This window comes from Nilaparvata lugens, chromosome 3 (assembly GCF_014356525.2).
Source record: "Nilaparvata lugens isolate BPH chromosome 3, ASM1435652v1, whole genome shotgun sequence".
NCBI classification, from domain to species: Eukaryota; Metazoa; Arthropoda; class Insecta; order Hemiptera; family Delphacidae; genus Nilaparvata; species Nilaparvata lugens.
In genome coordinates, this window is record NC_052506.1 from 74,650,685 (window position 1) to 74,678,396 (window position 27,712).

The 27,712-nt window shown below is 34.4% G+C and overlaps 1 protein-coding gene across 1 annotated transcript; it reads left to right on the plus strand.

Moving 5' to 3' along the window:
• Window positions 1–1,938: 1,938 nt before the first annotated feature.
• On the plus strand, window positions 1,939–27,671 carry LOC111054817 (GPI transamidase component PIG-T). Its single transcript, XM_022341917.2, has 10 exons — window positions 1,939–2,587; window positions 3,551–3,728; window positions 6,604–6,841; window positions 7,421–7,507; window positions 9,445–9,630; window positions 11,160–11,358; window positions 13,988–14,140; window positions 21,000–21,246; window positions 25,877–26,038; window positions 27,400–27,671. The coding sequence occupies exons 1-10, from the start codon at window positions 2,419–2,421 to the stop codon at window positions 27,554–27,556; spliced, it is 1,776 nt and encodes a 591-aa protein (XP_022197609.2). The 5' UTR covers window positions 1,939–2,418; the 3' UTR covers window positions 27,557–27,671.
• The last annotated feature ends 41 nt before the right edge of the window (window positions 27,672–27,712 follow it).

A 27,712-nucleotide genomic window follows, 5' to 3' on the forward strand; every position in this document is an offset into this window, starting at 1 on the left:
ACACAAATTAGTGTAGTTAGTGCATGCTGAGAGTTACTTTCTTGCTCTTAATGCTAGAATATCTTTCTGAACGGCCCAAAATGAGCACTGAACTTCTGTATATGACAACGAATTCCTGCCATTTAGTCCTAAATGAAGTTATCCTGCCCAGAGTTAAATTCGATCGCTAGGGTAACCGACCAAATTTCATTCTCAGCGCAAGTGGACACGTGGACTATAGTGATCTGGACATTGCGGTCACCATCAAATTCAAGCAATGCAATTGTGCTATCAATGCCATTGAGCTATTTTTTACAAATCCCATGACTGTTAGATTAGAGCATATTAGTATTATATTTTTGTTTCATCAACTCTTGTTTTTTGTAAACTCTACTGTAATCATTTAAACTATTTAGCCTATAGTTACAATTGAAGAATAAACATCAGTGTAGGGTGCTGTTTGAGGAAATGTTCAATCACATTTCTGAGGAAACTATTAATTAATAGGTAGGCCTACCTAATAAATTACGGTAGGCCTACAGACTAACTCATAAAATGTTAATATATTTTATTGAAATTTCTAGGTTTTTAAAGTGCAGTTCAATAAATAACTCAACTGAGAAATGCAGTCTCATAAGTACCGGTAACCGAGAATTGTAGGGTACTATATCATGGAGATTATTTGATTTTTTTTACAAATTTCGTTGTGCAAATTGTTTATTTCTCAGTAAATAAATAGTACAACCAGAAACATAGCTTCTGAAATATTCATAAAACTATGTAGGTAGGCTACTCTAAATCGATGTATTCTAGAAACACTTATCCAAATTTACTGAGGGAAGAAACTTGTGAGGAATTTTTTTAATTTTGTAGGATATGTGGATTGTCAAATATTTAAATAGAAACATGCATGGAGTATATAATTCGTATCATGATTAACAAATTTAGAACTGCATAATTTAAGTGAAAAAAGCTTCTCTACAGGGTTCCTACAAGAAAGTATAGCTCAAATATTATTTTACTGTGGCTATCAAATCATCTTGTGTTTGTTTCATGTTATCAATCAGAGTTGTTAATTAAAATTGTAATTTTCAATATGATATTATACGTTTTAGATAGCTAGGCTATCTATAGAGAGATTTATTCAAACTTTGAACTAGTATTCCCTTGAAGGTAAATCTTGAAGCTAATCTTTTAGAGAATCTTGTTTTGTCATGTGTATGAGCAGAGTTAGTTTAAAATGGGCAGCAATTTAGTATTTGATTCAATTTATGGCTAATTTCCTTAAAGAAGACTGTCAATTTTGTGAGACAGTGTTAAGTGCTTTGATTAGGTCATCAAAACTTCTGGAATTATTGTAGAATTTTTCTTTTTTTGAGATTCTGAATAGATATTGGAAACCAACAAATGAATCGCCTAATGCCAAGAATCTCAAAGTTAGAGCCAATCGTTCTTGTGGAGTTATTGCTTCCCTCATGATGATATCATTTTTTGTTTAGATAACTAGTTGAATTAGATTCAGTATATTAACAACATAATGTTTTGACAACCTAAGAAAGATTGAATTGTCAATATTATGTCATGTAGCAATTTATTTCCTTACTTCAACCTACAATCGTTCAACCCACCAACATCGTTTGTAAAGTTTTATTTTTGATTTTATTATATAAGTCATTGAAATAAAATGATACTGCTGCAATTTGTGATAACTATCTTCAATGATGAAATGACGCCATTGTTGTCATGTTGTGGAAAATCTACATCTACCATGTCTTCGTGTCGTCTGCAAATCAGATAGCTTTTTGAATGCTGAGGCATACGTGGATCGCGTCCACAAGGACGTACAGTGAATGTTGAGGCATATGTACATACGATTGTTCGCGCGAATCTGTACGGACGTGTGTACAAGGCTTTATTCTGTCGACGTACAATGAATAGCGAGGCATGTGTCCATATGCTTGTTCGCGCGAATCTGTACGTACGTGTGTACAAGGCTTAAGAATAAAGCAGGACCTCCTAAATATCTCCTCAGTATTTAGGAGGTCCTGAATAAAGTGACTATCGGAGCATCTTGGCTTCTCTATCAAATGCAAGTTTCTATGATAGTTTCCTGAATTTTGCATCAAAAATAATTATTTTGGTAGTAAACGTAAAGTAACCAACTTGCAATGTTAATCAATTAAAAATGACATTTTTCCTAGTTTTAGTAAATTTTTAAGGACAGAATTAATTTATTATTGTGTTTAAATTGTATTTTTACCATTTGAGCTTTTAAAATTTGATGTATTATCAAATCTTTTTGTATGAATTCGAACCGGTAGTGATTGGGGCGGATTAGGTTAGAATGTTTGTGTAGCCTTCTTACCTTTTCTTATGGAATATTATATTTTATTATTAAAAAAAATTCTTATAATTGTGAGACTGTAAATATTGCTTAAAATGATAAAGCATTTTGTTATTTTTATTATATGCGTTGAGTTGGCTGTTTGTATATTCCAAGAGGATCAGTACCATGAAGAACTTTTATTGAAACCACTTCCCAGCGGTCACGTTTATTCATATTTCCAGTTTACTACAGTTTGGAATACCGATTACAATCAACATAAATGTAAGTTTCCTAAAGTTGAGCTATTATTTGGTTAATTAATTTATCAGTTAATCAGGGTTAGTAAAAAAAACATTCAAGACTGATATCAAAACAAAACAATCTATTGAATATTTCAGCATACTATTATTCTTTATACAACAATGCTCAGGTTCTTGAGCATTTATACAACATTTTACAGCACTTTTTTAATTAATCATAAATTATTGGGCGGAATGCTGTATAGGGTGCTTGTCGACGCCTACTGAAATATTTTTTTTGAGTCAATTTTTCTCGCTTCAGGTAGTTAATAGGTAGTTGAGCAAAGTTACCATTGGGCAAGGTTGGTCTTGTCAGTGGCAATGTGTGAACGGGCGTATTGTCGTGGTGGTTAATCATTTCCAAATTCTCAGTTACAATCCTGAACACTGTCATGTGATGGAGTCCCAGTTAGTCTAGTACTAAGACGAAAGTCTAAATTCAAGAGTTAGAAGAAACTTTGTCTACACTATTGTAAGTTTAACTGGTAGATAGTTTCTTTGAATGTTCGGCATCTTCAACTTACTGGCGACTATTTTTAATAATGCTAATTGAATACCGCTGCACGTGTCATGGCTTCTTCCTTGATGGTGTCTTAAATCATAAGCAATGTCTCCGAGAAGTTTCTTTAGTCTCACATAGCTTTTAATTGCGTGATTCTGTTCCAAATTTGACTTCAATTTCTGACTCCACTCTTTTCTACCAAGGACAGAAAAAACGATCTAACGCAACAAGATCTCTGCTCACCCAAAAATATCGGAGTAAAATGTCCAGCTGTAGTCTCTTAGCTGACACCCCTCTACTCGACACAGCTGATGGGACCGTTCCGCTCTTGAAACTTTTGTTACAGACCCACTTACTTACTCTGATCTATTTCACTTTCTATCTACTCTGATAGTTAAATGCAGCCTATCATATAGGCTATTTCTAATTGAAAAAATGTTGCAGTTGACCATTGTCATTTATTTCCTCGATCACTGGGAGAAGTAGTTGGAAGATTCAATATTCAAGAGCTGCATATCAGTCTAACTGAAGGACTCTGGAGACATGAATCATGGGGATATCCAGTCAACGATGCCCCTCCGGGAGCTGAAGTATGGGCATGGTTCCGAAAAGACTGTGATGAGTAAGTATTTTTTGTGCATTATCGATGTTTTTTGTCAATTGTCATTCAATTTGTCCATTTCTATTAGCCTAGTGCTCTTATCCTGCTCTTATGAAATTGTAGATTCTAGTAAAAAAAAACAGCTATTTAATTCGCAACCAGTAAAATTGATGTAGCCTATTGAAACAGGGAATATGCCACTGTAGTGTTGAAAACGTCAACGACGGTTCAATACTCTCCGAAACAGAAGAGAATAAAAATTAACTAGTGCTCAATTTTCTGAATCTTATGCTATGCAACTTATTTTCCAATATTCTCCTTGATTTTGACCTATTTTATCCGTGCAATGAAAATTAAGAAATGTTAGTCTGCATCTTGATTGTACGGTTAATATTCCAGGCAATGAATGCTCAAAAAAGGGTATAGAGGGAAATGTTCGGAAGACAATTTTTGACCCCGCAGTTCTGATTAGGGTAGTAAGGAGGAAACATATCAAAAGTCCCCACCCCTACCCCCTGTGCTAAGGGGGTGAGGGTGGTTTAAAGGTACCATTTTTTGGTTTCTCGCATAAAAATAATAAACTATGTATCTTAAGGACTTGACTGTCATATAAAAAATTGAAGTTTACTTAATTTCCTACAATAGTCATTTTTCAAATTTTTTATATCTCCTCTAGTTTTTGAGATATCCGCTCTTGAAGGTGTGATATTTTTGAAAAAAAACACGTTTGCCACCATTTTTTTCTATTTTTGCTCTTATAACTTTTTAAAAATCGATGGGAAAAATCCATGTTGATTATGAGCTTATAGAACATTAAAACCTCTTCAATTTTATGTATGATTTCACACTTTTACGAATTTCCTTAAACCTTTTGCAGTAGCTTTGGTGTTGAGTGTGAAATCTCCATTTTTGCAACAATAAACCAATTGACAAAGGAATTTTGAGGAAATGTTTTAAACAACATTTTTAACTTTGCAGCTTTGTTGAGACTAGTTAGGAAGCGAAAAAATCAAAAGTCCCCATTCCTTACTCATGTGCTAAGGGGATGAGGGTGGTTTAAAAGTTGTATTTTTCAGCGTTTTGCTTCCACGCTCATATCTTGAGAACAATGCGTTTAACCGACATAACTAACTATTCAAAAATGAAACTTGATAAATTCTCTACACTTTTTGTTCAGTGGAATTTTGTGATATTCGCTCTTGAAGGTGTGTAATTGTTGAAATAACAGATTCTTATGCAATGTTTTGCTCTTTCAGAGCATATAACTCTCCAACAATGCATCATAAAAACTGATGTTTATCGTAGGTTTGTCGAGCATTGAATTCTCTATGAAATCATGCATTATTTCATTATTACAAGTTTTCCTTTCATTGTTATAGCAGCATCAATGTAGGGGGTGAAATTTTCATTGCTGCAACAATTGATCGTTTGACTATTACATTTGAAGGGGGTGTCTGTAAAACAATTTTTGACTTAGCAGCTTGATTTGGACTAGTTAGTTGGTAAACATAGCAAAAGTGCGCATCTTTATCCCCTCTGTTGAAGGTCTGGAACCGCTAAGTTGACACTTGTTGCAGCAATGTAAATTTCACCCCCTACATTGATGCTGCTATAACAATGAAAGGAAAACTTGGAATAGTGAAATAATACATGATTCCAAAGAAAGTTCGATGCTCTACAAACCTACGATAAATATCAGTTTTTATAATGCATTGTTGGAGAGTTATAAACCCTGAAAGAGCAAAACATAGGATAAAAACCTGTATTTTCAACAATTACACACCTTCAAGAGCGAATATCTCGGGAATTGTTGCGAATATCACAAAATTCCACTGAACAAAAAGTGTAGAGAATTTATCAAGCTTCATTTTTGAATAGTTAGTTATGTCGGTTGAACGCATTGTTCTCAAGATATGAGCGTGGAAGCAAAAACTCCGGAAAATGCAAATTTTAAACCACCCTCATCCCCCTAGCACATGAGTTAGGAATGGGGACTTTTGATATGTTCTCCTCGTAACTAATCTCAACAAAGCTGCAAAGTCGAAAATTTTGTTTAAAACATTCCCTCCAAATTCCTTTGTCAATTGGTTTATTGTTGCAAAAATGGAGATTTCACACTCAACACTAAAGCTGCTGCAAAAGGTGTAGGGAAATCCGTAAAAGTGTGAAATTATACATCAAATTGAAGAGAATTTAATGTTTTATAAGCTCATAATCAACATGGATTTTCCCATCGATTTTTAAAAAGTTATAAGAGCAAAAATAGAAAAAAATTGTTGCAAACGTGTTTTTTTTCAAGAGCGGATATCTCAAAAACTAGAGGAGATATGAAAAAAGTTGCAAACTTAATATTGTAGGAAATTAAGTGAACTTTAATTTGTTATATGACAGTCAAGTCCTCAAGATACATATTTTTTTATTTTTATGCCAGAAACCAAATTATGGTACCTTTAAACCACCCCCACCCCCTTAGCACAGTGGGTAGGGGTGGGGACTTTTGATATGTGTAGTTCCTTACTACCCTAAACATAACTGCGGGGTCAAAAATTGTCTTCCCAACTTTTTCCCTCTATAACCTTTCCTTGACTGGACTATAAGATATAATATTTAAAATATTTTTTGTGGTTGTAATAATCAGTAGGCTCATGAAATCCGATAGTACAACATTTCAATCAGTTTTATGAAATAATTTCAGGTGAAATATTGTATTCGGAAGAACTTTGAAAAAAGACAGGATAGATTTCATCAAGATTAAAAAATGAAACCTAAAATCAAGTGAAAACTATCTTTTAATGAAGTTTTACTTCAATATTTTATCATTTTTATCTATAAAGCTTGCACGTATCAAATGATTTTAAATTTGTTTCAACTATTTGACAAATTTATTCGGTTTCAGTGTTGATAAAAAATGGAAAGAGCTGACAGCAGCTCTATCAGGATTACTCTGTGCGTCATTGAATTTCATCGATTCTTCGAACAGTATCAGTCCCGAATTGAGTTTCCGTCTTTCTGGCACTGACGATCTGTTGAATCCATTGAATCATACTCATTTACGCTATGCCACGTTGCCAAGAGAAATTGTATGTACAGAGAATTTGACACCATGGAAGAAGTTGCTGCCTTGTGACTCCAAGGTAACTGTAAAAAATATTATTTTCTTCCAAAACTTACTTCTTCAATGTTCATTGATCTTATCAACTCGTTTATTTATATTAAAAATGTAGAATTAAAATTTATCGATGAGGATAGAATTTACTGCGTAAGTACTACTGATTATCTGGAAATGTCTTCATCCCCAATTAAAATTCAAATACTTTGATTCAGTAACTCAATTCAATCGAAGTTCCACTTTGTAAACTTCAAAGATTTCCTATCCATATTTATATTGCTGGTCCATTTCAATTTGATTATTGTCGTTTTATGTAGCCTACCTATATTTTTCAAATTATAATGTAACCCCACTCAGTACATAAACTTTCTGTGACAAAAAAGGTCAAAATTCAAATGTTTCGCAAGATTTAAAAAATATTTCTTCACAGCTTATTCTCAAGATTCTCACTCCAATAAACCAATTTTATATCAATAAATGACAGCTTGTTATTTACAAGCTTATTAATGAATATTACTTGAGAATATTGCTAGTTTTGACCCAACCACTATTGTGTTAACATTAATAATAATAATAACTTTTGATTGTTTTTTACTGCTTCTAGAAAGGATTAGCCACGCTTTTGAACGCAGGACATATACACAACACGAATTATCACTCTCTTGGCATTCATTTGCGGCAGATATGTAAAGTAAGTTTGAACTCTATTTCATCTTTCAAATTCTTGACCTCTTAGTATAATATGGTGTTCCTTCAACGACAGAAATATCAATCATTATAGATATGCTTCAAGTTTCTTGAAAAGCCAATTTTCCGTGACTGGTCCACTGATTATTCGGATATATTTATTTGAGTAATAATTTGTATGATTATGAAACATTGCTGTAAAATACACATATTTAGAAGTCAATATAAGACAAAAATCACATAAATAATTATCATGCATAATCGCCTGAAAACATTCGAACTGTAATATAAACCAAATCTGGTTTGCCAAAGTTTTTACCTGCATGAAAATATTCAGGTATAAATTTGTTGCAATTATTACAATGACTTTATTATTATATTACTAATCTTCTGCTATTATTTTTTCGCCACACTGCACAGAAAGCAGCTGTTTTCCAGTCCCTACGTAGATCTGAAAGACCTTGTTTGCAGACGACGTCAGAAAAGGGTTTCTTTTCCGGTCTAGGCCAGAAAGTTGTCTCTTTCCAGCCGCTCATGGAAGTAGTTAATAAGTCATCCGCTAGATCGGGCGAGTGTCCACTTTCATCATCAACTGAATTCGCCATGATTTCAGTTCCAGTTTCGAATCAAACTAATTCGCTTCGCAACCAGTTTTATTCAATTATTTATTGTTGATTAGTGCATTCCGAATTTTCAAAAATGCTTGAAGATGACTGTGGTATTCAAAGTGAAATTTTAAAAGAATCTGAAATCCTGACTGCATATCTTCTACCACTAAAATCAAGAGATAGGTACGATAGCTTAACGAGTATTCTTTATTTTGTATTCTTTATTTATTTTGTCTGCAATACCTGTAGTGTGGTGAAAAATATCGTTCGCACCACGGGCAAAAATGTTTTTCCAGCTCTCAATCTTTTCTAGTCCTCGGCCTACGGCCTCGGACTTGAAAACCGATTTCGAGCTGGAAAAATCTCATTTTCTGCTCTAGGTGAGAAATATACTATTTTCACACATCACCTGCATAGAAAATTACATTTTGTATGCAGATGATACCTCATTGATGCCTAGAAGTGGATACTTGGATAGTTTGAGGGTGAAGATGGAGGATTGCTAGAGGGAAGCTCATGAGTGGCTTGAAGCCAGTGGTCTCTCTAATAATGATGGAAAGACTCAAACACTTATTTGTGGTTTCAAGCACAGGGCTGAATCACAATAACTGAGTCATGAATAATTTGACCAACTTCCTCGGAGTCTACATTGACCAGGAGTTGTCATGGGAGCCTCTTTGTAGACATTTTTTCAGTAAGCTCTCCAAGTCTATCTACCTAATAAGATGTCCACAGGGTCATTTATCTAATAATTATCTACGTGTGGGTTGTTCCATAGCCTTCTGTTATATTATGATATCCCAGTCAGGAGTGGGAGTAATCATGTCTGGGGGTTCTTCAGAAAAAGGTCGCGAGGATAAGTATGGTAGGCACTTTCAGCGAACGTTGTAAACCATACTTCATTTTTATTTATGTATTAAGGCTTTACAATTGATATATTTATGTTGTGGCTCAGCATACCTATAAGGATAAGTCAATAATTTGTACAAGAGATATGGTTCATGCTTACAACATCTTCTAGAGGCATCAAATTGAGACCCAACATAATACAAGGTTGACTAAGATACGAAAGTCCTATTGTCTAAGATAGTACTAAAATCTTTAATAAGTTGCCTGAGTGGACAAAGGATCTACCCTCTTTTCGGTTCAAAAAGTATCTTTTTGAATTTCTGTGTGCAAACCCTTTCTATTCATAAAAGAGTTTTTTACTCACAACTTTCAAGAAAGTTTTTTTGCGATTTTTTTATATAAAAAAAAAATGTTGCTTGCCGCTGCCGATGTCCGATTAGGAAAAATTCTAACTATCTATCATATATTTTTGTATTATTTGCAGCCTGATTCCAACTGTGATGAGCCTATTATCGAATTGAAACAGACTGTATCGTTAGTATACGACCTCGTTATTCTGGAAGGATCGACTCAAGACTGGTCTGTGAGAAAGTTGTTTGGAATCGGCCTGGGTGGATCTTGTCCTTTAGCTGAAAGTAGTCTGGTTTATCTAGATGTCACCTCGAATCAAGTAAGTTGAGTAGCTAACTTTATAAACCTCCTTTCAACCTTATCATCAAATGATAGGGAATAGTTTCATTTATTAAATGATGCTCTATCGACTTATAGGAAATGGAACAAAATAAAAATTACACTTTGAATGAAAAAGACTAAGAAATTGTCAAAAACCACAGATTTATTGATACTTAGAAAGACCGGTTTCGGTTATTACACCATTGTCAACCTCCGTTTATCAGAGATTGAGATTAAGTATCAATAAATCTGTGGTTTTTGACAATTTCCTAGTCTTTTTCATTCAATATGAATAATTACCACAATATCAACTTCTCAACTACACAAAAAGGAAAAATTACTTGAAGAGTTGAAACTATAGTGATGTTGTGATAAAATAAAGGATACTTGATAATTTTTTATTGTGTCTCAATAATCAGTAGCCCTGATAAGAAAAGTAAACATAGTAAATGGTTTTATTTATAGAATGTTGCCGAGTTATTTGTACATCTAGAGACTAAAGTGGAATTCCAGAGGAAAGCAGATGTCTTCCATAAGGTGTCAATTTATTAATAATATCAATTTATAATTTCCAACTTGACTTGAAGTCCATTCCGGAGCAACCTGCAAATATTTGTCTGTCGATTAGCTTGGATATTAGCATATAATATGAACCCAAACCCACTAGACTCGGTGAACGTCCGGTAGTGCATTCTTAACTCAATTGTTGAACATTGCTTTTAATCAAATTTTTGGAGAAGTTTATTGATTTTCACCATTAAGAAACCTTTTTTCATGAGTAGGGAACTCACAAAATTAATTTCAATGCAATTGGCATTGTTGCATTTGTTATTGATAACTGACATTTAAGAAACCTTTTTTCATGAGTAGGGAACTCACAAAATCAATTTCAATGTAATTGGCATTGCATTTTTTATTGATAACTGACTTTTAAGAAACCTTTTTTCATGAGTAGGGAACTCACAAGATTAATTTCAATGCAATTGACATTGCATTTTTTATTGATAACTGACTTTTTAATCTCTCATCAGAGATTTGTGGAAGCGTTTGCATAGGAAAGAGTGCTTCAATCGATAACTAGGGGTTAAAATAAAACTATTCACATCGAGTTAATTGAGTTTTTTTGGAGGATCATTGTGATCAAGGACCCACATCTTGGGCACTTCCATGATGATTCCATAAGACAATTAATATAATTATGGTAAATCGTTACATTCGAATTTGGGCTGTGTTATACAGTAAATAATACAGGATGCTGTATCTAATATATATGTACTTAATATATAATATATATGTACTTACTATTGTAACTCTGTCAAGTTATGAAAATCTGGTGTTTTAAAATGCAATCTTCTTAAAGGAAACATAAAAAATATTAGGTATAATCATTTACTATTTTGTTAAGAAAAAAATTTAAGTTGCATGAGTTCTTAAAAAGCTGGTAGAAATATTGAAATTATTATCTTCAATGTCTTCGATTTTTAATTAATTATATTTAATATTCATATTTAAAATTATTATTCACAGACTGGTTCTCCGTTCCTTCTCACACCTGATCCTCATGAACGTGTCATAAGTTCACGTGGAGGGTACACGAGCCAGTTTGCTGTGTTCGATATAAAGAAAATGGGAGAGAAACTGTTCAACATAGCAATAACCCATGAGAAACCTCGAATTTATAACTTGAATGTGCCGCCTGTGATTTATGCCAACAGATATATCGTGGGTGAGTAATCTCTATGCACTTGGAATCACCTCTTCATTAGAATTTACCTTACTATTATTAGTAATTCTGTTAACAAGAGTAAAACCTTGTGGAGAATAGTAAATAGCCTTACAAATGTTAACTGTGTTGCAAACATTCCTAATAATAACATAAATGCTGAAGATTTTAATAATTTCTTTGTTGATAACATTTCTCAAATAAGCAAGAATATCCCTGTAAGTGTCAAGGATGCATCTTTCTATTTTTGTAAATTAGAACAGCCTGGTGTCAGTTTTTCATTCAAGCCAGTGTCAGTTGAGAAAATGTTTGAAGTTATATTGAGATTGAGTAATAGTATGTGTTCAAGCATTTATTGTTTGAATTCAATGATTTTAAAATTAGCTGCATCCAATGTCTGTGAAGTATTAGCGCATCTGTTCAATGAATGTTTGATTGCAAACAGTACTTTTCCAGAAGATCTGAAAAATGTTAAAGTTCTTCTGTTACACAAGAAAGGCTCAAACAATTTCCGACCTATTCCTATTGTTCCCATTTTTTCTTAAGCATATGAAGTCTTGATGCATGAGCAGATGTCTGAATACTCTGAGAGCAATGGCATTTTTACTGATAAACAATTTGGTTTTCGTCCTGGAAAAAGTGCTCAACTTCCCATTATTAATGTAGTAACTGGTATAATAGATAATTTAGAGAATGGTGATTCTGTAGGCTTTAGATCTGATGACTTTTCCAAAGCTTTCGATACTGTGCAGCATCACATTTTGAAAGAAAAACTTATTTTCTATGTTTTTTCACAAAATGCTGTACAAATTATATTGTCTTATTTGATAGACAGAAACCAGTTTGTCTGTAAGGATGGTGTCTTGTCCAGTGGTAGATTGGTTGAATGTGTCGTGCCCCAAGGCTCAATTCTGGAACCCATACTCTTTAACATTTATATCAATGATCTGCCAATTAATATTGATAATATAAACAATGATGGCTATTTGTTTGCAGATGATTTGGGATTAAAAATTAAAATTGTGCCTCCAAGCCTGATCTGGATTTAGTATTTCAAAGAAGTAGCGCAGTTGTAAATGATTGGTTTGCTGCATACAATCTATCTCTAAATATAAATAAAACTACTGACATCATTTTCAGCTTCATCGGAAATTCTAATGAGCCTCCCCTTAAAATTTTGGGCCTTCACTTTGACCAGTGTTTATCCTGTAATGCTCACCTGGATTATATATCCGGCAGTTTGGCCAAAGGCATGTACATGTTGCGGAGACTCAGTACAATTACTGTTAATTCATCTGTCCTACTAAATATATATTTTGCTCACATCCAAAGTCTGCTTATGTATGGTGTTGCTCTTTGGGGGAACTGTGTGGAAGCCTGATCAATCTTTATTCTCCAAAAAAGCAGTAAGAATAATCTCTAATGTGCCATTTAATGCAAGCCGCTTTTTGTTAGCCTTAGAATATTGACCCTACCATCACTATATGTTCTTCATGTTTTTTGTTATGTTCATAGCAGTTTAGACAAGTATTACACAAACAGTAACTTTCATCACTTCAATACTAGAAACAGTAAAATACTCAGAGTTCAGCAGTACATCCATACTAAACTCAGAAAATGTTTTTATATGTCTTTAAAATTGTATAATCACACTCCGGACCATTTCAAGCAGCTGCCATTCAGCCAATTTAAGCGGGTATTGAAAAATTCATTAATTTCTTAGTGCTTGTACACGGTTAATGATTATTTTAAGATTGACAGTAGTTGAGTGTTACGGTACTATACATCCTATCAATTAGTAGTATATTAGTATATTTTACTAATAGTTTTTTTTTAATATTTGTAAACCTTTTACTGTCTTATGATCGTCTGACATGGTCCATGTATTCTTGAAATATTTATATTTAAATTACATGAACAAGACAGATCAGGCGAGCAAAACAGAGAGACGGTCCATAAGAACCATCATAAATAAAAGTTATCAAAAGAATAGAGTCTGAAGAATTGCAACCAATGAGACAGTCTATAAGGAAGTAGAGCCCATCCTCAGTATAATGAAAAAACAAAGAATTTTTCATTTTTCCATGTTCTGCGAATGCCTGAGAATCGAGTTCTGAAACAGCTTGTAATGCGTAATTTAAAAAAGAAAAAATGTGGCAAGTATGTTGATGAACTAAAACAGGATCTTCAAGAAATAGACTTAGAAGTTGAGGATGCCATTGATAAAGATAAAATAAACCTTTTACTTGAAACGAACATATTCAATTTGCCAAAAATGCACAGGGAGATTGTAATCACCCTGATGCAGAAAGACGACAACGATCCGAGAGAATGAAGAAATATTGGGCTAATCGAAAAGCCAGACAGCTATAGAACCAAAGGACGTTTTTAGTTGATTGACTTAAGTGGTCCTATGTGGCTTGAAAAGAAGAAAAAAAAAATAACATGAAATTAAAATCCATGACTCCACCTTTCCGACTGAACTATTGAAGACTGCAAATTACTGTGATCACATTCATAATATTACTAATTCCACTTCATATTCGTGAATAAGAATGAAAATTTATTCTTTTAGAGAGTAATATCACAAATTCGATTTGATGTCACCTATTCCGTTTATAATTGATTTCAGGCTACGGACAAGAACAAGGTGGTATAGTTACAAAAATTCATAACACTCATTGGGCTCCAATAACTGTTATCTTCCTTGAGAACATTCCATGGTTTGTTCCTATATATTTTCACACGCTAAAAATTCGTAGCAATGGAAAGGAAATAAAACCAAGTAAGTGATTGCATTCCTTTCAATTCATATCATTTCAATTTAAATAATTGCTCACATATTTTTATTGTATCAATGCTAGGACGCTTTCCAGATTTTTTCTATAAAAATTAGCTGTATTTTTTAGTTGTTCTGTATATTTATTCATTTTCAATGATTAGATTTGATAGTGGGTATATTACTTCAACTTAATTATTACTTGAATATATATTACTGTATTATTACAAGATACTGAAGGAGAAACATAGTTAATCTGTCTGTTGTAATTTCATATCTCTACCATATATGACTCACGCTTCGCCCAATCGCTTTTTATGACTGTAAACATTTGCACATGAGCGGCTAGCACTATTTACATGTGCATTGTGTTGTTGATGGTTTTTGGTCACATGGCTATGATTTCCAAGTAGCCTATCGCTTCAATGTTTCAATCATGGAGTTTACATCCTTCCAGGATTTGAAAATTAATATATTAGTAAAAAAGAAAAGAAGGTTTTATTTTCAAAGAATTCAAATTCATTTTATTGAGCAAAAAAAAATCATACAGGCCAAGTCAAAACATAACAAATAAAATAACAGAATGACAATGTATAATTAAAAATTTGAGCATATAACTATGGTAAGAACACACACAACAACAACAACAACATACAACAACACACAACAACAACAACAACATACAACACACACAACAACAACAACAACACAGAATTCAATTATTGCCATCACTAAAAAATTCATCCAAACTGTAATAACCCTTATTCACTAAGTATGCATATAGTTTACTCTTAAAATTCATTGATGGGGTATATAAACATTTTGGTAGCTTTTTAAATAGTCTCAAACCTATTACACTAGGACTTTTGTCACAGAATCTTAATCTGTGGGGATTAATAAATGGGTACCCATTGCCACGAGTAGAATAACCATGGACATCACAATTCTTTTTTAATGATTTAATCTTATTGGCAATAAATAATACTACTCTGTAAATATAAATACATGGAAAGGTGAGTAATTTTAGTTCTTTAAATGCATTCCTGCACTATTGATTGTAATCCAGGTTTGCCAAGTACCTCACTGCACGTTTTTGTAAAATGAATAATTTCTGACAGTTTAAACCAGATGTACTTCCCCAAAGTTCTACGCCATATACCAGTTGAGTGTAAATGAGAGAGAAGTACACACACCTAGCAATATGTCTATTTACAAATCTTACTATATACCGTAATACAAAGATACCCTTGCTAATCTTACCAGCTAATTTATCAGCATGCTCATTCCATGACAATCTTTCGTCTACATTCAAACCAATTAAATAAAATTGTATAGCAAGGCTCTTGACGGGATTAACGGAAGCTTAAACTTGAAGCAAGAATAAGCTTGTATATTGTAATATTACATTTTTTCTCGATTGGAATCGAATCTTCAATTCGAGATCTATAAAACATTATAGTAAATATCAGAGTAATCGATTACGGACAACTTTTTGACTGAGAATTTATCGTAAATTATTGTGTTGCATATTCCATGGTGTCACCGAGGCTGGGTTGACAGAATTAACAGATAAATGGTTTATTTAAATAGAGATGATATATATGAATAAATGAATAAATGGAAATGAAATTATTTTTTTTTCTAGTGAAAATTTGTAATTGATATCTCCATATTTCACAATATATGTATTGCTGACTGTATAATAAGATGCTAACAATTTCATTTTATATTGATTATATACTTAGAAATAATTTTCATGTGTATTAGATTGTATTGATAGCCTAATCAAAATTTTCTTTTTAGTTTATAAGCATTTTAAGATAACAGGTACAGCACAGACATTAACATTGAAATAATTATCACGTGAATCTCGAAATCGACAACAAGTGAACGCCATGAAGAGTGTTAAGAACATTTGGGTGATTTTCGAACTAGTGTGACTCATCAATTGAATATCTACACCAATATCTACGCTGATGCCTACACCAATATCTACACTAATATCTACATCAATAACTACGCCAATATCTGCTCTGATGTCAATGTCAACGCCAATATCAATGCCAATATCTACACTAATATCTACACCAATAACTACGCCAATATCTGCTCTGATGTCAATATCTACACCAATATCTACGCTGATGCCTACACCAATACCAATGCCAATAACTGCGCCAATGCTGATGCCAATGCCAATATCTACGCCGATGCCTGCGCCGATGCCAATGCCTGTGCTGATGCCGATGCCTGCGCCGATGCCAATGCCTGCGCCGATGCCAATGCCTGCGCCAATGCTGATGCCAATGCCAATATCAACGCCGATGCCAATGCCGACACCAAAGCATACGCCAATGACAACGCCAACGCTTATTGCTGACCTAGTATCTCAAACTTCAACACTACTACATTACCTGGAGGTAATTGCCATCCATGTTCACGTTCGCAACTTTGAATTCAGAATAACAGTCACAGTATCATGAAAGAATTGATTCAAAAAATCCTCTCCTAAATTATTCCTGTATGCAGAACTCTAAACCTTGAACACTGAAAATATCAAAAAACCAAACCTTACCTAAATTAATCCTCACCTAAATTAATCCTGTATGCAGCGTCTATCTCTTTTCCAAAAAACAAATTACATTGTCATTTCAAGCCTGAAATGTACATTGTATAATTACAAATATGATACTAAATTTACGTGACTGTATCGAGTTTGGTATGCAGCCGTCTACTACAAGCATGAGGCAATGCTAATTGAGATGTCACCTGTATTGAGTTTGGTATGCAGCCGTCTACTACAAGCATGAGGCAATGCTAATTGAGATGTCACCTGTATTGAGTTTGATATGCATCAGTCGACTACAAGTATCAGCCCAACACTACGTGCATCCAGATCAGCCCAACACTACGAGTATTCGGATCAGCCCAACACTAACGTCATCACACTGGAGTCACACTTAACTGAAAATCATACTGAGTGCCTTAACGGACTGTTTTCCAAAATTTGCATCGATAAAATCAACCGCGTCAATAGTGAAAGAAATGAACATTTTTTGATTTATTGAAATTTTATGTGAAAATTAAATGTAACAATTCATCAATTCATTTGAAAAAAAAAAAAAATAATAATAATAATTTTTTTTATTCAACATACTAAATTTTTTTATGCAATAAAAATTGAATTTTTCTATCTATTAAATTTATGTGCAATTTCAAAAAACTATTCTTTATATATTAAACTTCCTGTTGAGATATTTTCCTTTAAATTATAAAGCTAAATCAAAAGTAATTTTGATATTCTATACCTTGAAATATTGTTTGGAAACATATAACAAATGCTATTGATGAATTTTTATAATAATTTTCAATATTATAGGACAACATGTAATGTTTTTATAGAAAAAATTGTTACTGTTCTCAAATTTAATTTCAACAATTTTCAAACAGTAAAATTTTTTTTATGTCAAGAGGGGGGTATTTGTAATATTACATTTTTTCTCGATTGGAATCGAATCTTCAATTCGAGATCTATAAAACATTATAGTAAATATCAGAGTAATCGATTATGGACAACTTTTTGACTGAGAATTTATCGTAAATGATTGTGTTGCATATTCCATGGTGTCACCGAGACTGGGTTGACAGAATTAACAGATAAATGGTTTATTTAAATAGAGATGATATATAAAATTTAAAATAACAGTTTCAAAATAAAGTTTTATTGAGAACAAATATAAAATGTGAATTCTAAACTTGTAATTTATAATTTTTTTTGGTGACGTGTCCGTAACATTGACACTGAAGAAGCTTTGCTCTGTTCCTGGTAGCTAGGCTTTTCCTGTTCCTTCTTCTCTGAAAAATATGGCTGGCTGCGTGTGTTGTAATTTTGTGCTCTCTGAATATTTTTCTGTTTAAGTGAATTTATTAATGTTTTAAATTGAGTTTTGAACAGTTTATAGTGTTCTATTTTGTCTATAATTGATTTGTGTGTATACAAGCCTATAGCCATTGTGTTTTCAACTATATAAACTGGATAAGTATTTAGCTCGTAGTGACTTTAGATGCTTGAGTGTGTAAGATATTGTTCTTTGTGTATTTGTGAAGTATATTGCCAAAATTCTTCTGAAGATTATAAGTTCATTTGCTCTAAAAACTGGATTTCTCATTCATAGGCGATAGATCCATTCATAGTTTATCAAGAATCTATTACATTGGAGCCGATAACTATCCTTAGGTTAATAGGTGTGAAATGCTATCCAACCGATTTAGGAAAAATTGGTAGCACGGCAATATTAATAATTGAAGTACAAATGTACTCATGGTGGTGTAATGAAAAGTAAGTCCAAGTGACATCCACCAAAACAGAGGTAAGTTCAAGGAAAGAGCTATGCTATGTGAAGAGCCTTTAAATGAATCATCATAGACCTAAGCTATCTATTACTAAACTCCCTAATTTGGTTTTATTTTTGTTGGGGGGGGGGGTCTAAGTAGCGGGGTCTGTATCCGACTCAATTTCCCGGGTCGTGATTTGAATTTGGTTGAAATTTAGCTATGGTTATAGGCTTATCACCGGGATCTGAACAAAAAAAGCTTGTAATAAATTTTTTGTAGGAAACAAATTTAAATGTGTCCCAAATAATTGGGAGAGTGTACAGGGGTGCCGGGGGGAAAAATTTGGAAGGTCTGGATGTTTTCCCGTAGCCTCCAGTGTAGTATGCAACAGATTTAGTGTTCAGTTTTCCCAGCGATCTTATAGTTTTGGCTGAGAATTTTTCGTATTTGGGAAAACTTCAAATTTTTGATGAACACTCAATTTTCCAGGTTGCCATTTGAATTTGGTTGAAATTTAGCTATGGCTATAGGCTTATCTCCGGGAGCTGAACAAAAAAGGTTGCATCAAAACTTTCTGTGCGAGGCTAATTTCAAATGTCGAAGAAAGTTGGGGCACGCTAGGGGGCATGGGGTTAAAATTTTCGTGATTTGGAGGGTTTCCCATAGCCTCCAGTACGTTCTCTAACTGATTCTGAGGTTGGTTCTCCGTGACAATCAGCCTTATTTATTGGCTGTGAATTTTTGTCATTGCAGCTTTAATACAATCAGACTCGCGCTTCGCACGATTGGTGTTGAGTTTCTTCAGCTAACTCATAGTTTTGGCTGAGAATTTTTCGTATTTGGGAAAACTTCAAATTTTTGATGAAAACTCAATTTCCCGGGTTGCCATTTGAATTTGATCGAAATTGAAATATGGTTATAGGTTTATCTCCGGGAGCTGAACAAAAAAGCTTTCATCGAATTTTCTGTGCGAGGCTTATTTAAATGTGTCGAAAAAATTTGGGGGGCTCTAGAGGTGCCAGGGGGGTGAAATTTTTGTGATTTGGAGGTTTTCCTATATCCTTCAGTGTGTTCTCTACCTGATTTCGAGGTTGGTTCTCCAAGACAATCAGCCGTATAGGATGAGAATTTTTCGTAATTTTTTGTCTTTTGTAGCTTTAATAGAATAAGACTCGCGCTCGGCAGGGGGCTTCGCCCCCTGCACCCCTAGTAGGGTGGGTTAGCAGCTTTCGCGCTCCAGATGGGAGGCGGGCTTCGCCCGCACACTTGCCTTTTACGACTGTACGAGTGAGGGCAGGTTAATTAGTTTAGGGATGTTGGGAGTAGGTTAGGTCGGGTATGTTTGGTATGGTTACACAGATCGCCATTTCAATTTGGATGAAATTTAGCTATGGTTATAGGCTTATCTCCGGGAGCTGGACAAATAAGCTTGTAATAAATTTTCTGTGGGGAACAAATTTAAATTTGCCCCAAATATTTGATGGAATACATGAGTTCCGGGGGGAAGAATTTGGAAGGTCTGGAGGTTTTCCCGTAGCCTCCAGTGCAGTATGCAACAGATTTGGTGTTCAGTTTTCACAGCAATCTTATAGTTTTGGCTGAGAATTTTTTGTATTTGGAAAAACTTCAAATTTTCGATGAAAACTCAATTTCCCGGGTCGCTATTTGAATTTGGTTAAAAATTTAGCTATGGCTATAGGCTTATCTCCGGGAGCTGAACAAAAAAGCTTGTAATAAATTTTTGTGGGAAAATAGTTTGAATGTGTCCCAAATATTTGGGGGAGAAAAGGGGTCCTGGTTGGAAGAATTTGAAAGCTCTGGAGGATTTCCCTTAGCCTCCAGTGTAGTATGCAACAGATTTGGTGTTCAGTTTTGACAGCAATCTTATAGTTTTGGCTGAGACTTTTTCGTATTTGGGAAAACTTCAAATTTCCGATGAAAATTCAATTTTCCGGGTCGCCATTTGAATTTGGTTGAAATTTAGCTATGGCTATAGGCTTATCTCCGGGAGCTGAACAAAAAAGCTTCTATCGAACTTTCTGTGCAAGGCTGATTTCAAATGTCGAAAAAAGTTGGGGTTCTCTAGGGGGCCAGGGGGGTAAAATTTTCGTGATTTGGAGGTTTTCCCATAGCCTCCAGTACGTTCTCTAACTGATTTTGATGTTGGTTCTCCGTGACAATCAGCCGTATTGGCTGTGATTTTTTTGTCTTTGCAGCTTTAATATAATAAGTATAATAAGATTTCCATTTCCAATGCTTATATAACTTAAAATTATGTATTTATTTGAAAATTATCACAAATTCCTAACCGAATTTTGCTCAAATCTGCTTCTGTTCTATTACATATAACCAATCTACATCTAGTTCCAAATAATGTTTTTAGAACTTACAATAAGTTTTCAAACAAATATTATGTAGAAACTATTCTGTATAATCGCATAATCTTAGTGAAGTGGTAAAATAGCCACTGCATATCGGATGGCTTTTTATAAGCGAAATAATTGATCAAATTTGCATTTTTCGATTGCAGTTCTAAAGAAGTTTGTACCTGGAAAGGAAAGAATCCGACCTTATTATTTGGAAGTTGTAGTCGAGTTGAGACCACGATCAGTTACTGAGATTTCTATTGAATTCGATTACATGTTTCTGAAATGGCAAGAATATCCACCAGACGCCAATCATGGTTTCTACGTTGGCTCTGCTGTCATAACATCTCTCCTTCCTATAGCCAGGAACTTTTCTGGGCCTCCACAAGATGGATCTCTTTTCTCATCAAGGTGAGAAATTTTTTATTCAAAATTATTTAAAGATTATCTTTCATAGTAAAATATTATATTATTATAAATAACTCAATAATTTAAAGAAGGCATGTACATAAAGTGAGTGTACTGAGGCTCTCACGGCCGAAGAAATTTAATTTTTTACATAACAGTGAGAAATACACAGCATCGTCTGTTATCTTATTTGGAAAGGAATAACTGCAATGTTCATAATGAGTTGAAGGCCCGGTTGCACAAAAGACTGTTAAATTCTAATCATGATTGAATCTCAAGAGTACCAATTGGAAAAGGTTTTTGACAAGAAGTGCTCTCTGATTGGTTCTCGTGACATTTAATCGGAATTAAAAGTCAACAGAGTTTTGTGCAACCGGGTGATAGACTGCATAAGTTATATATGATTAATTTTGTCTCACACTGTATACCTGAAATAAAAAGACAGTGGCGTTACACCACGTTACTCTATGCAAGAAAAGTCAGCTAAAAAAATCATCATAATAGTGTTTTGGGACAGTCAAGGAATAATCTCAATGAAATATCAAATGAAGGCTTCAAGCTATGCAATAATAAAATGTGAGACCGGATAACGGATAACCATTTCGATTTAGAACAAGGCTTGCTGAGAAAGTGAAGAGAGTCTGCCTGTTGTACGGCAATGACAGATCACACTGCCTGTTGTACGGCAATGACATATCACCCTGCCTGTTGTACGGCAATGACAAATCACACTGCCTGTTGTACGGCAATGACAGATCACACTGCCTGTTGTACGGCAATGACAGATCACACTGCCTGTTGTACGGCAATGACATATCACCCTGCCTGTTGTACGGCAATGACAAATCACACTGCCTGTTGTACGGCAATGACAGATCACACTGCCTGTTGTACGGCAATGACAGATCACACTGCCTGTTGTACGGCAATGACAGATCACACTGCTGTTGTACGGCAATGACAGATCACACTGCCTGTTGTACGGCAATGACAGATCACACTGCCTGTTGTACGGCAATGACAGATCACACTGCCTGTTGTACGGCAATGACAGATCACACTGCCTGTTGTACGGCAATGACAGATCACACTGCCTGTTGTACGGCAATGACAGATCACACTGCCTGTTGTACGGCAATGACAGATCACACTGCCTGTTGTACGGCAATGACAGATCACACTGCCTGTTGTACGGCAATGACAGATCACACTGCCTGTTGTACGGCAATGACAGATCACACTGCCTGTGTACGGCAATGACAGATCACACTGCCTGTTGTACGGCAATGACAGATCACACTGCCTGTTGTACGGCAATGACAGATCACACTGCCTGTTGTACGGCAATGACAGATCACACTGCCTGTTGTACGGCAATGACAGATCACCTGCCTGTTGTACGGCAATGACAGATCACACTGCCTGTTGTACGGCAATGACAGATCACCCTGCCTGTTGTACGGCAATGACAGATCACACTGCCTGTTGTACGGCAATGACAGATCACACTGCCTGTTGTACGGCAATGACAGATCACACTGCCTGTTGTACGGCAATGACAGATCACACATTAAAAAGGAAGTTCTCACCTTATTTAAATGGAATATCTGGCCAATCTGCACATTTTCCTGACCTAGCATTTTAAGACTACCATCTATTTATTTGTGTGGGTCAAGTGGTGGAGGGGGCTGTTATTGCCTCAACTTCGTCCACATCACTTATAATATGTAAAATTATAAAAATAAACTAAAGATAATCTATCTATCTACCTTCATGAAGCTGCAAATGGGGGAATACACTTGTCTACCGGCAAGGAGCGAAATTAAGAGTTGGTAAATTGTGCAAAGGGGCTGGCGGAGATTGAATTGACATACTGCACAAAATATATATTCACGTCAACAGTCGAAATAGAATCCCCTCGGCTATGTGCGACTCACTTTATGGATATGCCTTGTACTCTCTCTCTCTTTCTTGTAACAATAACAATTGCCAATAAACTATTTGACGCTCTACGTATGTAACTTATCAATAATACTAAGGGTACAAACACACAGAAAGCGGAGCGGAGCGTGGCGTGGTCAGAGCGTTCTTGATACACACAGGAAGCGTTTGAGCGTCAAGAGTCAAGGGCCTAGAAAATGGCGTTGTCCAAGTTTGCACGGACATTACTTTGTGAGAATAATTACTTAAAGTACTCGATATTAGCTAAGACTCAGTTTGTTCTGCACGGGGAAAAAATATGAACCAAATTTCCCCCACAACATTTACTAGATGGCGAGATAATTGATACATTTTAAAAATGTAATAGAAATATGAATGAAATGGATTAGAATAGCCTTACTTTTGATTTCAAAGTGCAATAGATGAGTTTTCTCTTTTGAATAATCAAATAATACACATTACAGGGGAATTTAGACAAACATTAAATATACTAGTGTACTAGATGGTGGGAAAATGTAGTAGAATGCATTATTATGTACATTAGTAGGGCACTCGCACTTTGACGCTCCGCTCGTAGACGCTCCAAAAAACAAACCAGCTTGTTCCAAAGGTTTGACGCCACGCTCCGCTCCGCTCTGCGAGTAGTGTGTTTTAGCTCATTACATAACATGGTATTGTTCACGACGGTCCTCCACGCCACGCTCCGCTTTCAGTGTGGTTGTACCCTAAGATGCTCCTTATCTTCTCCATGGAGATAAACTTATTCAGATGGAATGATAGCATACACATTATGTAATCAAGAATAACTATTTGAATTATTACTGTGTACAACTCAAATTTCAACATTTATTCTATTCATGAGAGAAAAAAGACTTTCTTTCAGTATATAACTTAGGCTTCCTACAGTACTTGGTCTTTAAAAGCTTTTTAGAGCTAGTCTTTAAGAGCTTATCCAGTGCCGTGGTTCTCCAGTAAAGAGTCTGGGTTAGCTGTAGCAATGGTGTCTCACTACACTACTAATGAGTGTCTAGAATGTTCGATTTAAAAGACGGGATTTTGGTTTGGGGGAAGGGAATTATTACATTGCAATTTGTGATGAAGTAATTATTAGTTTAAATTAGTAGTTTATTAATACGTTGCTAGCTTTAATGTGGATCGTATCTATTTAGAAGGGTATCTTTATGTAGGCCACCCTGTAATTCTATTCAATTATTGATATTTTTATCAATATGCTTTGAATTTACAATGTTATTCAGGTACTGAATTTAAAAAATACAGTATTTCATTCGTTATATTTGATGGGGAAGTCAAACGGTACATTTTAGGTATTAAAATAAAATTCATAGAACATATATTTTCAAGTCATATATTGTAACATATAAGAACACAAATGGAAATTTCGGTTTTATACGGAAAAATATTACTTTTTGAATACTACACCAGTAAGTTGGCGATCATCATTTTGCACACATTGTTTAAATCTCACTCTGAAATCCTCACTAACTCGCCGTAACATCTCTGGTGTTATTGCACGAATTTATTGTGTTATCAGCATTTTAAGTCCTGCACTGTTGCTGGACGAATCTCAAAAATCTTTGACTAGAAGTATCCCAATTAAAAGAAATCATACGAGCTTAGATGGGATGATGGAGGAGGCCAATGTAGGAATTTGTTATGAAGTAATTATTAGTGTAAATTAGTAGTATAATAATATGTTGCTAGCTGTAATGTTAAAATAAGGCCGCCCCGCCATTCCTACTTATCAAGCGGTTCGGAAACAGAATTCTCATAAGCCCAATAGATACTCTGGCCATATGGCTAGTTGCTCCACCTTGTTGGCAATAAGTGTACTGATTCACATGAAATCGTCGAAGCTCAGGAATGAGGAAGTTGTTCAGCATTTGAACATAGCGGACTGATGTTACCCACTATAACTGCATGGCCGTTGTCATCCTCTTAATAAATATTTGGACCAATGATACCATTCGAAGATATCGCACACCAGACAGTCACATTCAAAGGCCGAATGGAGTGGCCTTTCATGAAGTCTTAGAGGATTATGAACAGCTCAATACTGGAAATTTCGTCTATTCATGTGCTGGTGAGAATTGACAATGTTTGCAAAATGATGGTCGCCACCTTACTGAAGTAATATTCGAAAATTAACAATGTTTCTGTATAAAACCAAAATTTCCATTTGTGTTCTTACGATTTGTTGGAGTACATGACTTTAAAATATTTTTTGTGAATTTCATTTTAATACATAAAATGTGCCGTTTGACTGTTCCACCTTGTGTATTATATTTACACCTAGATTGTTGGTTGTAGTTTTGAGTCTCTATTCCTTACTTATTGTAGAGAGCTTATAAAAGGTTCACGAGTTTATGGAAGGCATCAAGCACACTTTAAACGTATCTAGAATTGTAATTGAACTAGGGAGAGGTGCAGGAAAGATGGTGGTTGTTTTGTTATGAATTGAATTTGTCTGTTGCGAATCTAGATTATTTTATTTAATGTTTCAGCAGAAAGATCTCTTTCTTGTATCAGTAACTTGATCTACTTGAAAGTATCTGTTGTCAATTTTATTTCACCCTTTTCAATTAAAAGCTAGTTTATTGCTAGTTTATTATTGAAGCTAACTATTGTTATATTTGTTTTGCTGGAAAAAGTAATTACTTATTTTCTGTTCTAGTATGAATGCTTCTCGAACAAGCTACTTAATCCAGCTACGCACTGAAGCACTGATAATTAATCTTCCAACGCCTGATTTCAGTATGCCTTATAATGTGATTTGTCTTGCATGTACAGTTGTTGCTCTAGCGTTTGGGCCTATTCATAACATCACAACTAAAAAGTAAGTAAGATTATAAATAGTTGATCAAGTTTCCTGTTGTAGTCCTATTTTATCTATTATATTATACACGAGCTCTTGAGTTATTCGATTTACAAGTATTCGAATAATGTAGTTGCTTAGCATGATATTCTTACCATTTCAATTACAAAAATAATCAATGATAATTGAGTTTGTTTTTTTACTTGCAATTCTCCAGTTAGTACTTTTCAATTAAGTGTTTTAACTTTGTACATTTAAGATATTATTACTATTTATAGATTGAGTTTTCTTTTTGTTTTGTTCTGCTTTGATTTTCTCCTGTACCACAAACTAATTAATAGTAACAAAATTATCCAACAAGGTTTTACCCAAACAAGTTATACACTTGTATTAATGTTTTTATTAACCTACGACAAGCACCAATTTTTGCGATGCATTGTTGGAGAGTTAGTTATAAGCCCTGAAAGAGAGAAAAATTGGATAAAATCTTTTTACTTTAACAATTACACATCTTCAAGAGCGAATATCTCGGGAACTGTTGGAAATATCACAAAACTCCACTGAACAAAAAGTGTAGAGAATTTATCAAGCTTCATTTTTGAATAGTTAGTTATGTCAGTTGAACGCATAGTTCTCAAGATATAGGCTAAGCGTGGAAGCAAAAATCTGAAAAATGCCATTTTTAAACCACCCTTCATCCCCTTAGCACATGAGTTGAGAATGGGGACTTTTGATATGATCTCCTAACTAGTCTGAACAAAGCTTCAAAGTCAAAAATTGTGTTCAAAACATTTCCTCCAAATTCCTTTGTCTATTTTTGCAAAATGGAGATTCACACTCAACACTGAAGCTGCTGCCTGCAACAGTTGTAGGGAAATGCGTAAAAGTGTGAAATTATACATCAAATTGAAGAAAATTCAATGCTCTATAAGCTCATAAACAGCATGGATTTTCCAGTCGTTTTTTAAAAAGTTATAGTTATAAGAGCAAAAATTGGAGGCAAACTGTTTTTTTTAATGTCAAACCTTCAAGAGCGGATATCTCAAAAAAAAGATAAGATATAGAAATAGTTGTGAAATGAATATTGTAGGAAATTATGTGAGCTTTAATGTTGTATATAAGAGTTATGTCCGTAAAATACATAGTTTTCTAGTTATATGCGAGAAACCAAAAAAATGGTACCTATGAACCACCCCCACCTCCTTAGCACAGTGAGTAGGGGTGGGGACTTATGATATGTTTACCTCCTCACTACAATAAACAGAACTGTGGGGTCAAAAATTGACTTCCAAACAATTCCCTCTTTAACCTTTCCTTGACTGGACTATAAGCAATATATGGTTTTATTAAATTAGTGTTTTAGTAATTCAGTTCTGTTTCAGATTGCACATGATGAAAATAGACAGTGACAAGGGTATTGGTGGCTACTTCAAACGAATGAAAAGTGCCGTTAGTAAATTGAAAAGTAAATTACAGAAAAACGAAACGGTGACAGCGGAAGAATCGTGCTCATCAGAGACTAAGATCAAAGATAACTGAAGTAACTAGGATTAGATTTTGTAATTTTTCCCAAAACTAGACACTCAATTGATAAAATATAATTGTTTCTAAGTGATCTCATTTGTACGGTAATTGAATACATTTTGTTAAAATATTTGCGTCTTGAGTATTCCACAATATGTAACCCTTCTCATT